This window comes from Megalobrama amblycephala, linkage group LG13 (assembly GCF_018812025.1).
Source record: "Megalobrama amblycephala isolate DHTTF-2021 linkage group LG13, ASM1881202v1, whole genome shotgun sequence".
NCBI lineage: Eukaryota > Metazoa > Chordata > Actinopteri > Cypriniformes > Xenocyprididae > Megalobrama > Megalobrama amblycephala.
Window position 1 is genome coordinate 18120051 of NC_063056.1, and position 13011 is coordinate 18133061.

Sequence of the window (13011 nt, forward strand, 5' to 3'; positions counted from 1 at the left end):
TTCAAGCAAGGTGATGATAAAACACTCCCCTTTAAAAAATGACAGGTGTGAAAAGGCTAAACATGATGCATATCTGTGATTTGCCTCATGGCCACGTTTGTAACATGATACTGAAAGCCTGCCATACTGTTGCACTGCACATCATCAGATATGCTGTTTATGTGTTTAGAGGTGAAAATGATTTTGTCCTCTTTTCCATCACCTTTTCATTCTATCTGCACGAATCATTTGTTCACTACTTTGTCCTCTTATTCTTCATTTTTATTTCTTATTACACAATACAGAATCACAGTGTTGCAATGCATCTTCTATTATTAAAGGGATAGTTCACCCAAAAATAAAATTCTGTCTTCATTTACTTCCCCTCATGTCTTTCCAAACCCATATATCTGTATTTTATTCACCTTATTCTTAAAGGGTTAGTTCACACAAAAATGAAAATTCTGTCATTAATTACTTGCCCTCATGTCGTTCCCATAACACCCATAAGACCTTTGTTCATCTTCAGAACACAAAAAAGATATTTTTGATAAAATCCGATGGCTCAGTGAGGCCCATTCACAGCAAGTTAATTTACACTTTCAATGCCCAGAAAGCTACTAAAGACGTATTTAAATGTGACTACAGTGGTTCAACCTTCATGCTAGCAGTGGTTCGGAGTGTGCATCAAACTGCCAAAGTTACGTGAACCATTGAAATTTTTAAACACTTATGACTTAGCTTAGCCTCGTTTACTGAAATCACGTGACGTTCACGCTCCGAACCACTGATTCGAAACAAAAGATTTGTAAAGCTTCGAAGCTTCATGAAGCAGTGTCTTGATATCACCCATCACTAGATATTGTTGAATAAAGTTATTTAGTTTTTTTTGGCACACAAAAAGTATTCTTGTCGCTTCATAGCATTAAGGTTGAACCACTGTAGTCACATGAGCTGTTTTAAATATGTCTTTAGTAGCTTTCTGGGCATTGAAAGTGTAAATTAACTTGCTTTCAATGCAGGCCTCACTGAGCCATCGGATTTTATCAAAAATATCTTAATTTGTGTTCTGAAGATGAACAAATTCGTCTTACAGGTGTGGAATGACATGAGGGTGAGTAATTAATGACAGAATTTTCATTTTTGGGTGAACTAACCCTTTAACGTAAGAGCGGGCATGGCCATTATAACTTGATTGTGTTATGGTCTCGGTTCCATTTATTTTAGCTGTATACTAAAACTGCTTGAGATTGCCAACTGTACTTATTATCATGTTATTATTTTAATTTATTATCGTAATCATACACACATTGGTTTGTATATAGCTCAAATTACTTTTACATTTACAGCATTTTGTTAATGTTCCCATTATAGACCTTATAGCAGCAAACGAATCAGAAGTCCCCACACAATCACAGAAAATAGCTTAATGTGAATAGAACACAAAAGAGAAATTTTGAAGACATTCGCTGGTTGCTCTTTACTCTGCAATTACAATGAATAGGGACTAGGGATTTCAAATTTCAAAAAGGGGGCCAATGCACCTGAGAAATACCATAAAAGTGGTCCGACTTGCGCACTATATTCATAGTCTTCTGAATTCATATGTATGCATTGTGTGAATAACATACTGTGAGTTATTCACTGACAATCTCCTCCAGTGAGCTGTTAACTGCAGTGACCCACAAATTAAGTCAGTGAGTTGAACTTGTCTGATTTGTGAATTAATCATTCTGACGGCTTTTGTGACCTGGATCAACTGATTCATTGATAAAATCTAACTCAAAAGACATATTTGCTCATAAAACACACCAAAGAGAGCTAGGAAAATGGAACATGCGTCTCTTTTATGACACTTTTATGGTGCTTTTACCTTTTTTGAAACTTGAAGCACTTTTAATGTAATTGCATGGAAAAGAGTGACTAGTACAATTCCTCAAAATCCTCTTTTTCTGTTCCACAGAGGAAGAAACTCACACAGGTTTTCTACAACATGAGGATCAGTAAATAATGACCGAATTTTCATTTTAAGGTGAACTTTCCCTTTAAAAGTAAGAATTATATAATAATACAGCTGACTATATATTCTGCATTATGATGCTATTACTGCATGAACAGAGACATGAAGCTGGCGTTGATTTATCACTGCAGGCATGAGACACTGAAGCTCTGAAATCATTGCTGCAGCATGTGCCTCTATCTGAAATTAAGATATAAAACATGCTGACCTACACACCCTCACTCTCAATGACAGCAACACACACACACTTAAATCTCCATACACATACCTGTCCAATGACACCGTTTTGCTCTCTAACAATCTTGCTAATTATAATTGTTAATTAATTTTCTCGCAGTGTCCCCATCAGGAGACTAATAACCTACATTTTACATAATTAGACCTTCAACCTTTTACTCACTCTCCCGTTCCCTCCCTCTTCCTCTCATCCTCTCCTTCTCTTCACATCACCTCTTGGACTCTGTCTCACTCCTGTTCTCTGGATGTTAGTGGGTTAGTGTTATGTCCTAACACTGTTTCTTGCACCCTTGTCCTAATATAACAGCACTGTGGCCGGACCCCTCACTGTCGCCCATCCCTCCGGTCTTCTTCCCTCTTTTAATGTCAGTGTCTGACGGCCATCTTGTCTGCCTCCTCCCTCTCTCACACGTACTCTGTGACCTGGTTTCAGAAGCAGCTGTGAGTGCCACAGATAGCCACCTGTGTGCAGGAGCCTCATGCACCTATTTGTTTTCAGGGGGCACCGGGGGCACTTCTGACTCACTTTTGCTCTAGACCAGATAAGACATGTTTTTGTGTTATTGATGTGTTATTCTAGTGGTATAGTTTTTGTTTAGTGTGCAAAGGGACTGGGTTCAAATTCTCACATAATATATCTGTATATTATTTTATAATTATCCAAGAAAATGATAGGGCTAAGTTAACTTTTGAGCCACTGATTGCCATGCTTTTTTGTTATAATAATATAATAATTTTTATTCTATCTAGAGAGTAGAAAATGAGCATTATTTTTATTGTATATTTTTATTTTTATTCTCTCTCATATATTGTTATATACACAAGAGTTGACATTCGGGTGACGAGTGTGTATTTTCTTTTCTTTTTTTAACCTAATTATCTATTTTATTTTATACACTAAAATCTTAAAAGCTCAAACTTTTGAATGGTAATGTTTTAATGTTTTTGAAAGAATTTTTAATGTTTTTGCTCACCAAGGCTACATTTATTTGATCAAAAATACAGTAAAAACTGTAATATTGTGAAATATTATTACAATTTAAAAATAACTGTTTTCTATTTGAAAAAAAAAAAAAAAAAAAAAAAAAAAGTCAAATATAATTTATTCCTGTTATGGTAAAGCTGAATTTTCAGCATCATTAGTCTTCAGTGTCACGTCACGCTCCAGTCTTCAGTGTCACATGACCCTTCAGAAATCATTCTAATGATGCTCAAGAAATATTTTAAATAATAAATATAATAAAATACTTTTTTATTATTTTTTTGAAGAGAAACATTTAAATAAACAGCATTTATTTAAAAAAAAAAAAAAAAATTGTTTTTGTAACAATGTTATAGTAACTTTTGATCAATTCAATGTATCCTTGTGTATCCTTCAAACCAAAAATTATTTTTGATATTTTTGGTACATTTTTACTAGTGGGCGCAGGAAACTACAGTTAATTTATGTAAGTGAGGATAGCAAAATAAAGTAAATTGTGACATATTATACCCAAAGATTTTTTCATACAGTGGACTACCAGTAAAATTGATAAAAATTTGAGACCAAAAATTATTCAGACACTTTGACCTGACCATGTTTTGCTTGCATGTTATCTGACATAATTAAGATTAATGTTTTCTGACACAGTTTAACTCTGAGATCTTGTCATATTTTATTACCATTTTTTTATACTATAGTGAATAAACTGTAATAATGAATTAAATGTTCAATGTGTCTGAATAAAATTTGGTTTAACTGTATAATATAAAATAACTGTTCAATATAATTATCAAATAAATATTTAGATTTATTTATCGGCTGCCAAATCTGCTGTATAATGCTTTATGTTTCTCTTTTCAGGAATACTGATTTTCCTGTCTCATTCTCAGCGGTTCACTGGAACAGCCGTGAAGGCCTCAAAGTGCTTATGTATGAACATAATGACTGCCAAGACGCCCATCTGTCAAAACACTTTTATAGAGCGAGACTGGCAGCTTTACAGACTGAAGCTGATTATTGATCACTGATCGGATTTCTTTGCTTTCCATGCCACTGGAGCTACTGTCTGACCGAGGACGAGCGAGCCGGTGGCCAACATCTCCCTCTCTTTCTCTCTCTCTGTCCTCTTTCCTCACCCTCCCGTCATCTGTCTCTTTTTTACTCTCTAGAGAGGGGTAACCCAGATTTCAAAAATGAATTGCTGCCTATTTCTCTTCATCTACTCCCTCCTTTTTACTCCCTCCTCTCACTCTCTCTCTCTCTCTCTCTCTCTCTCTCTGTCTCTCTCTCTCTCACTTCATCCCCTCTTTCTGTTGGTAAAAACAGAATCAATCTTGGAAAGTGAAAATCGCCTCTTCCTCACCCCCTCTATACTCTCAATTGGATAAAGGAATATACGGCCATTCACTCCTCCTTCTCTCTTTCCTGGAAAGCTGCTGTATCACTCTTCCCTTCATTCTTAATTTCCTTTTTGGGGTTTGATTCTTCCTTTTTTTTTCAGGTGCGTTTCCTCTCTTGTAGACCTTCTGTTCGGTGAGGTTGTCTCTTTTTTTCTCTTACTTTTATGAGCAAAGGATTGATCGCATAGAATAAAAGAGTCTTAAGAAGAAGTGGGAGGAAGAGGAGAAACCATATTGCCACATTTAGGTATCTGTTGTGTTTGTATTCTTTCTTTCATTCTTTATTTCTTTCTTTCTCATAAATGTAGTCTTTGTCACTCATTGGTGGATGTCCTAAATTCTTTGTGTTTCCTTCATTCTCCAGCTCTGTAGATCTCCTCTTTAATTAATGTGACGATCATTTGTTCAGTGTCGTTATCCTGTTTGATTTGATTGTGTGTGTCATCATTCATTTCAGCTTTTCTTTATTCGTTCTCTTTTATTAATGTGAGTCTGATCGATCCTAATGCACTCCACTTCTGACTGACCTTACATCAGCTAAAAAAACAGCAGCCAGTTCTTTTCATAGATGTCCAGTTGTATGACTTATTTATTGCATTTGTCATTTCAGTTATATTTATTTTAGATGTGTAATATAATATATAACACAGTATAATATAATAATTATATTTTCATTATTAATAATTATATCATGTCATTTTAATTAGAATTTAACCCTCTGGGGTCTGAGGCTGATTTGGGGTCCTGGAGTAGTTTTGATATGCCCTGATATTTGTGCTTTTTTCAGATGCTTATAAACACATTAATGATAAAAGTCTCATTACACTGCATTCAGCACAAACTAGGCTACAATAATATGTGAGCAACAAGTATGTACATGTTTGTATTTGTGAGAGAATTACGTATATGCATGGTTTTTGAAAAAACAAAAGTCACTGAAATAAGGCCTCAAAACACATACTAAACATTTTCTCACAAGACTTTTGGGAACTGTATGTTTTAGTCTTAGAGTTTTTGCTTTAAAATGATGTGAAAATCATCCTGCCTATTCGGTCACATAAAACAATGTATTGATTTTACATTTCTAAGGCGTGAATCTTCATGAATAATGCTGTGATTCACACCTGAGGAGATTAAATGACAATTTAAACTTTAAACTGACATATATTATATTATATTATATTATATTATATTATATTATATTATATTATATTATATTATATTATATTATATTATATTATATTATATTATATTATATTATGATTTAGAATGTGGAGTGACAATGAGCTTGCAAAAAAAATTGGAAGAGCAGGTGGTGGGAATCTGTTTGACATGAGTGAGTGAGTGAGTGTGTGTGTGTGTGTGTGTGTGTGTGTGTGTGTGTGTGTGTGTTTTGAAGTAGGGCAGAAGGTACACTAATCGGTATGTGTTTTGAAGTCCCAGTGGAAGTTTCTCTTGGAGTGTGTATTAACCTCTATTTTACTCTGTTTCTCACCCTCCCTTTCCTTCTTATGGGAATTTCTTCTTTTTATTTCCTCAACATCACAAACTGAACTGCCATCACATCCTATTGAATTCCTTCCTCTATGTTCCATGTCATCTCTTATCCTTGATCTGTGTTTTACCAGACTTTTTTTTTTTTCTTATTTATTCTCCTCCTGTTATAAATCCTCTTGTTGTTCTTTCACCTCTTGGTTGCATAAACCATCTATCCCTCTCCCAGTCTTGTTCTCTGTGTCTTGCTCTGTCCAACTGGTAGCATGTCTACCCCAGTCTCTCCATCTCCATCTCTGTCTCCCCTGGCCCTGTCCTCCCCATCTCCCTCCTCCTCCCCGCTCCCCTCTCCTCTTTCTCCTCCCCCCAGGCTTCCAGTCTTCCAGAGGAAGGGAGCTCTCAAGCACAAGAGGGTCATTGAAGTGAAGGACCACCAGTTCACTGCCCGATTCTTCAAGCAGCCCACTTTCTGCAGCCACTGCACTGACTTCATCTGGTACTTCACACCTTTAACACTGCTGGCCACTTCAGAAACTTCTTCTGAACCCGTAACACTATTATGCTGTAAACTGATACTTTTACCTTAACCTTTACACTGCACTGCATTTATGTATTGATTTAATCCTAAAAACGTAATGCCTGTATCTTGATTCATATCATAACTCTCTCAAAGCTACACTTGCCTCGTGCTTTATAGTTCATACTGAATTGTTATGATATGAAGCCTCTATTATACAGTTAGCTTGAACACCATTTATTAAAAGACCACATTTAAAGACTAAATAACTTAGCATTTATGTTAATAACTTAACATTTACAGTGAGTACACTTTCAATGATACACACACGAGAGGGCAGAAGAACACCATCCCACATGTGTGTTACATGACCGTGCTTGTTCACAGTTCCCTCCATGCCTCATAAAACTCATGCCCTGAGGGGTTTCTTAAATTATGCAGTCCTCTCTGTTTGAGCTGCCATTTAACCACAAGCTTCACAGAACCCGCATGGAACTGTGGCCGGCCATATGGCCCATGCATTACCCACTCATATTCTGTGCCTCATGTTCATTAATACAACTCAAATAGCTTCTGATAGATGCATCTGTTTCTCTTTCTGTCCTTTCATTTCAGTTCATTGAAGTTTTATTATGTCTGTTGGAGTACAGCATTTTTCAAAGAATTGTGAAGTTGGGGAGACTTTTTTTTAGCTTTCTAGTTTTCCTTAACATAAACTACTACAAATCTAGTCTGCAATATATACTGTATTCCAACAGTACGAGTACCATCAAAACATTTACAGGGAGAAAGACATTGAATTTAATTAAATAAATCAGATTTTTACCAATACAAGTGAAACTGCAACATGAAGAAAATAAATGTATTATTATGATTATTATTATTAATAATAATAATACACAGGATGTTTTTTTTATTATATGTATATTATTTATATTATTATTATTATAGTATTTTTGTTTTATTTGCTTGAAAAAAATCTATGCCTAAATTTAATATTTATGTTATATTATTTGAATTGTACATAAGTAAACTTAATGTGATATTTGTCAGTCATACATAAATAAAATGGGTATGATTTCTGCACTCAAAGAAAAAGACTCATGGCATATTCTATTACTTTGCATCTACAGTATTTGTTGAAATTGCTTAGAATCAGCATAAATCTGTAAATTGTGAAAATTATGAGATTGAAACAACTTGAATTTTTTTGAGAATGTATGGTTATTGTATTTTTAAAGGTGCCATCGAACGTTTTTTTACAAGATGTAATATAAGTCTAAGGTGTCCCCTGAATGCTCAAAATACCCCATAGATTTTTTTTAATACATTTTTTTAACTGCCTATTTTGGGGCATAATTAGAAATGCGCCGATTCAGGGCTGCTGCCCCTTTAAATCGCACGCTCCCCAAGCTCTCGACTTTATCACTGCATAAACAAAGTTTACACAGCTAATACAACCCTCAAAATGGATCTTTACAAAGTGTTCGTCATGCATGCTGCATGCATACATCGGATCATGTGAGTATTGTATTTATTTGGATGTTTACATTTGATTCTGAATGAATTTGAGGCTGTGCTTCATGGCTAACGGCTAATGCTACACTGTTGGAGAGATTTATAAAGAATGAAGATGTGTTTATGCATTATACAGACTGCAATTGTTTAATAATGAAAATAACGACGGCTCTTGTCTCCATGAATACAGTAAGAAACAATGGTAACTTTAACCACATTTAACAGTACATTAGCAACATGCTAACGAAACATTTAGAAAGACAGTTTACAAATATCACTAAAGATATCATGTTATCATGGATCATGTCAGTTATTATTGCTCCATCTGCCATTTTTCACTATTGTTCTTGCTTGCTTACCTAGTCTGATGATTCAGCTGTGCACATCCAGACGTTAATACGCTGCCCTTGTCTAATGCCTCAATCATGGGCTGGCATATGCAAATATTGGGGGCGTACACCCCGACTGTTACGTAAAAGTTGGTGTTATGTTGAGTTTCGCCTGTTCTTCTGAGGTCTTTTAAACAAATGAGATTTATATAAGAAGGAGGAAACAATGGAGTTTGAGACTCACTGAATGTCATTTCCATGTACTGAACTCTTGTTATTTAACTATGCCAAGATAAATTCAATTTTTAATTCTAGGGCACCTTTAAAACACATTCACAATACAGAAATCTTACCTGTTCCTTTTATGTATTACTGACAAATATCACATTAAGTGTATTAGTTTGTTTATGTTAAAACTGTGTAATCCAACTGGATGGAAATCTTAAATTTAAGTATTTTTGTGAGTGTAGGGTGAATTCAGGTTAATTCAACTCTTTTTTTTTTTTTTTTTTTTTGACGTTGAGGTGACTGTGACTGCAATCAAATGTACCTAAACTATCCCTATACAGTACATAAATCACTACTGAATCCTATTAACTTGAATTCTCTTTTCCCTCTCTCTGTCTCGTTGCCCTTGTCTTGTCTCAGCCTATATTTCTGAGTATATGTTGATGTTGATGGCTCACATCTCTCAAACCCTGTCGACTGGTCTGAAGGACACTCTTAAAGAGCCATAGATACTCTCAGATGCATTTTAAGAGCAGATCATGCCCAAAGTGTTGGGTGTCAAAGTATCTTATTTTAGTACTTTAGGGATTTATGCTAAGTTGTGTTTTGCATAGCAAAGATGTCATGAGCAGAGCAACCTGTTATTATGGTGAACTGAAGAGCACTTAAATTGCCCGTCGGATGAGGATTTCTTGAAATTACCTTATCTGTTGTGGCCTCAGCAGCTTATGTCTTCTGTTTGCCCTCTGTGCTGATACACATATACACACACTCGACAGCTCTCTGTGATCTGCTCTTTCTCACATATCTATGCAATTACATAAAATATAATTAGACAGCATTATGTGAGTTGTTGTTTGTTTTACAGGGGAATTGGAAAGCAAGGATTCCAGTGTCAAGGTAATGACATTTTACTATATTTAAATTCACACATGTACTCAACTAAAAAGAAAACAGGGGCAGAAAATCCAGAATCACTTATTCGATCTGGGGCTTCCTATCAAAGTCACCTGAAAACTCTTTTCTTCATGCTCATTCATAGCAGTATTTCTTTTTTCATGAACCCTTCATTTTATGGCCTGTTTATGAATTGAGTAAAATTAAACGTTATCATAGATTGCTGTGAATGAGCATGAAGATCCTCTTCCATGTACCCCTCAATGTCTATGGCGGGCATGTGAAGATCAGAAAAGCGGTTTGCTGAAGCAATTCTTATTTGACAAAAGGTAAACTGAGACAGCAAAGTCTGAGCAAAGCCTTTTTTTGACCCAAGATCAAGTCCTGGCTTGTGGTCCTTTCTGATCCCTCTCTCTTTTTCCTGCTTTGCTTCCTGTCTGCTATCTGCTCTATCCTGTATAAACATGGCAAAAAGGCAAAGTAGCAATGGCCTGTAGCTATATGGTGTACGCCCTCCATATAATCTCACTATAATAGTATATTTTTGCTGCATCATTACATTCAAAAGTTTGGGGTCTGTACACTCTTAAATGTTAAATGGGTTAAATGTTTGCCTAACGTGCTGGGCAGTTTTATTTAACTCAACTATTGTTTAAAAATTTCTTTATTGCTGGCCTAAAATGAACCCAAAATAGGTTGGAAATTAAAAATGAGACACATAATTACTAGAGGCAATATTAATCAAAAGGTGAACATTTATTAATAAGCAATTTAATAAATGTTTATTGTTTAAATCATTATTAATTGAACTTATTAATAAATGTTCATTTATTAAACATATTTTGGGTTCATTTTAAGCAAGCAATACAGTAATTTTTAAACAATAGTTTAGTTAAATAAAACTACCCAGCAGGTTGGGCAAACATTTAACCCAACCACTGGGTTAAAACAACCAAATTCCTGGGCTTGTCCATTTTCAACCCAACTTGGGTTGTTGATTTTTTTTTTTTTTTTAGTGTAAGATTTTTTTTTTTTGAATAAATGCATTTTTTTTATTGAGTAAGGAGGAATTAAATTGATCAAAAGTGACAGTAAAGACATTTATAATGTTACAAAAGATTTCTGATTCAAAAAATGCCTTTGAAAATGCTTTTGAACTGAAAAATCTATAGCAGTAATATTAAGGATATTAATATTAATATTAATTATAAATATTAAGGATCATGTGACACTTAAAACTGGATTACTGGAGACTGCTGAAATTTCAGCTCTGCCATCACAAGAATAAATTACATTTTAAAATGTAATAAAATATAAAAGTGTTATTTTAAATTGTAATAATATTTCGCAATATTACTGTATTTTTGAATGCATAAACAACTTCTTTCAAAACCATTTAAAAAAAATCTTTTATCCAAACTTTTGAACGGTAGTGTATATCATGAATTGTCATCATCAGTAAATTGAATATTGTGAATTATCATGAATTATATTAAAAATTGTTTGTTAAATCTATTAAGTGCACTCATAAATTAATTTATTCATCTTTTAATAATCTTCTATAACCCCTAACAAAGGGAATATTAATAAAATGTTCTACCATTTTACTTGTTAATCTGTGATACTTAGATAGGGTTTCTTTTAATAGATATGTATACAATTGATATGTGTTTCTTTTAGTGTGCAGTTTTGTGGTGCACAAACGCTGCCATGAGTTCGTCACTTTTACTTGTCCTGGAGCCATCACTGCTCCCAAAGCAGAGGTATGTATGTAGCGTCTGTTTCTTTCTTTGTTAACTTGTACAGTATGTGATCCCCTTGTCATTAGCATTATTATTTTATTTGTTGTTGTTTTTGTGCTATCACTTTTGCTTGATCATCGTATAACTCTTCTTTTCATGCTTGATTTTCTGCTATGATCACCAGAGTTCATCTTTTATTCTACTGTATTATCCGTACCCCATCTGTCTTTCTCCTCTTCATTTTTGCATGGCAAGCCATTTATTTTTTGGCTGAGTAAGCCAATATGGAAGTAGAACTCACCGTCACACACATTTTTTCCTTTTCCTGACGAGCCTTTTATTGCTTTCTCTTGCATACCTTCTTTAAAAGAGGAGGCTTTGAAGGAAAAAGAATATCAATTTCCTCTCTCTCTTACTCTCTCTTACTCGTGCTACGGTATGATAAAACATGCAGGGGATGTGATATGACGGTGTTACACCGCTACTCACACTCGCGTAGTACAGAGTGAGTGTGAGAATATGTGTGAAAGAGAAAAGCAAGGAAGGGGCTTGTAACACACTCCCTCTGTTCCAAATCCTAGTTAGCAGTCTACGTAGGCAGCACTTTTCATCAAAGGCATCATGGGCCTCTTCCAAAGATTGTTTCAAAAGGGAGACATCTTAATTTTGCTGCCCCCAAATGCACTTTTTTTGGCATTCTTGTGTGGTGAAGGCATTCCCAGAATGCATTGCGATAAACTCATTGAAAAAAAAGTTTAGTGTAATTAAAAAAATGGTTTATTTTTCCTAAAAAAAAAAAAAATATATATATATATATATATATATATATATATATATATATATATATATATATATATATATATGCATATTGGGACATAACATAATATATAATAATAATAATAATAATAATAATTTATTAATAAATGTATTATAATAATATTATTATTATTATTATTATTATTGTTATTATTAATTAATTATTATTAATTATTAATTAATAATAGTTAATTAAATATAATTAATAATAATTAATCATTAATAATTTATTATATACATTACAATAGGACAAGCGGTTTGCTTATATATATTTTTATGCATATTGGGATACAATATAATGTAATATAACATAACATAAGTAAGGCTGTCAAACGATTAATCACATACAAAATAAAAGTTTGAGTTTGCCTAATATATGTGGGTGTACTGTGTGTAATTATTATGTATTATTATGTAAACACATTCATGTATATATTTGAGAAATATTTACAAGTATATGTATTTATTTATATTTTTATATAATTTATATTATATATAAATACATTTTTTGTACATAAAAATATTTCTCTTAAATATATACATTAATTTGTGTGTATTTATATATACATGTTAATTACACACAGTACTCACACATGTATTATGCAAACTCAAACTTTTATTTTGTATGCGATTAATCATTTGACAGCCCTAAACATAACATAATGTAATAACTTTTCTTTTGCTATTTTTGCCAATTCAGTTGAAATTAAAAAGCAGACTGATACAGACAAAAATAATTAATAATATATAATAATAATAATACTTATATATTATTCATTTATAATAATTGATTAAACGATTATTAATAATAATTAATAATTTACTATATTACATTACATTACATTACATTAG

At 33.4% G+C, this 13011-nt stretch overlaps 1 protein-coding gene across 3 annotated transcripts in view; it reads left to right on the forward strand.

Annotated features, from left to right (window-relative positions):
• The first annotated feature begins 1115 nt into the window (after positions 1–1115).
• prkcg (protein kinase C, gamma) overlaps positions 1116–13011 on the forward strand; it is a 35253-nt gene continuing 23357 nt past the window's right edge. Inside the window, exons 1-5 of one of the 3 annotated variants that reach the window (XM_048152119.1) lie at positions 1116–2677; positions 4080–4865; positions 6247–6608; positions 9573–9604; positions 11282–11364. In XM_048152119.1, coding sequence (XP_048008076.1) covers positions 6379–6608; positions 9573–9604; positions 11282–11364 — 345 coding nt within the window. In that variant the 5' untranslated portion in view covers positions 1116–2677; positions 4080–4865; positions 6247–6378. Of the gene's footprint in view, positions 2678–3886; positions 4866–6246; positions 6609–9572; positions 9605–11281; positions 11365–13011 lie in introns of those variants that run through there. The other 2 variants (XR_007178957.1, XM_048152120.1) reach the window with 2 other exon arrangements.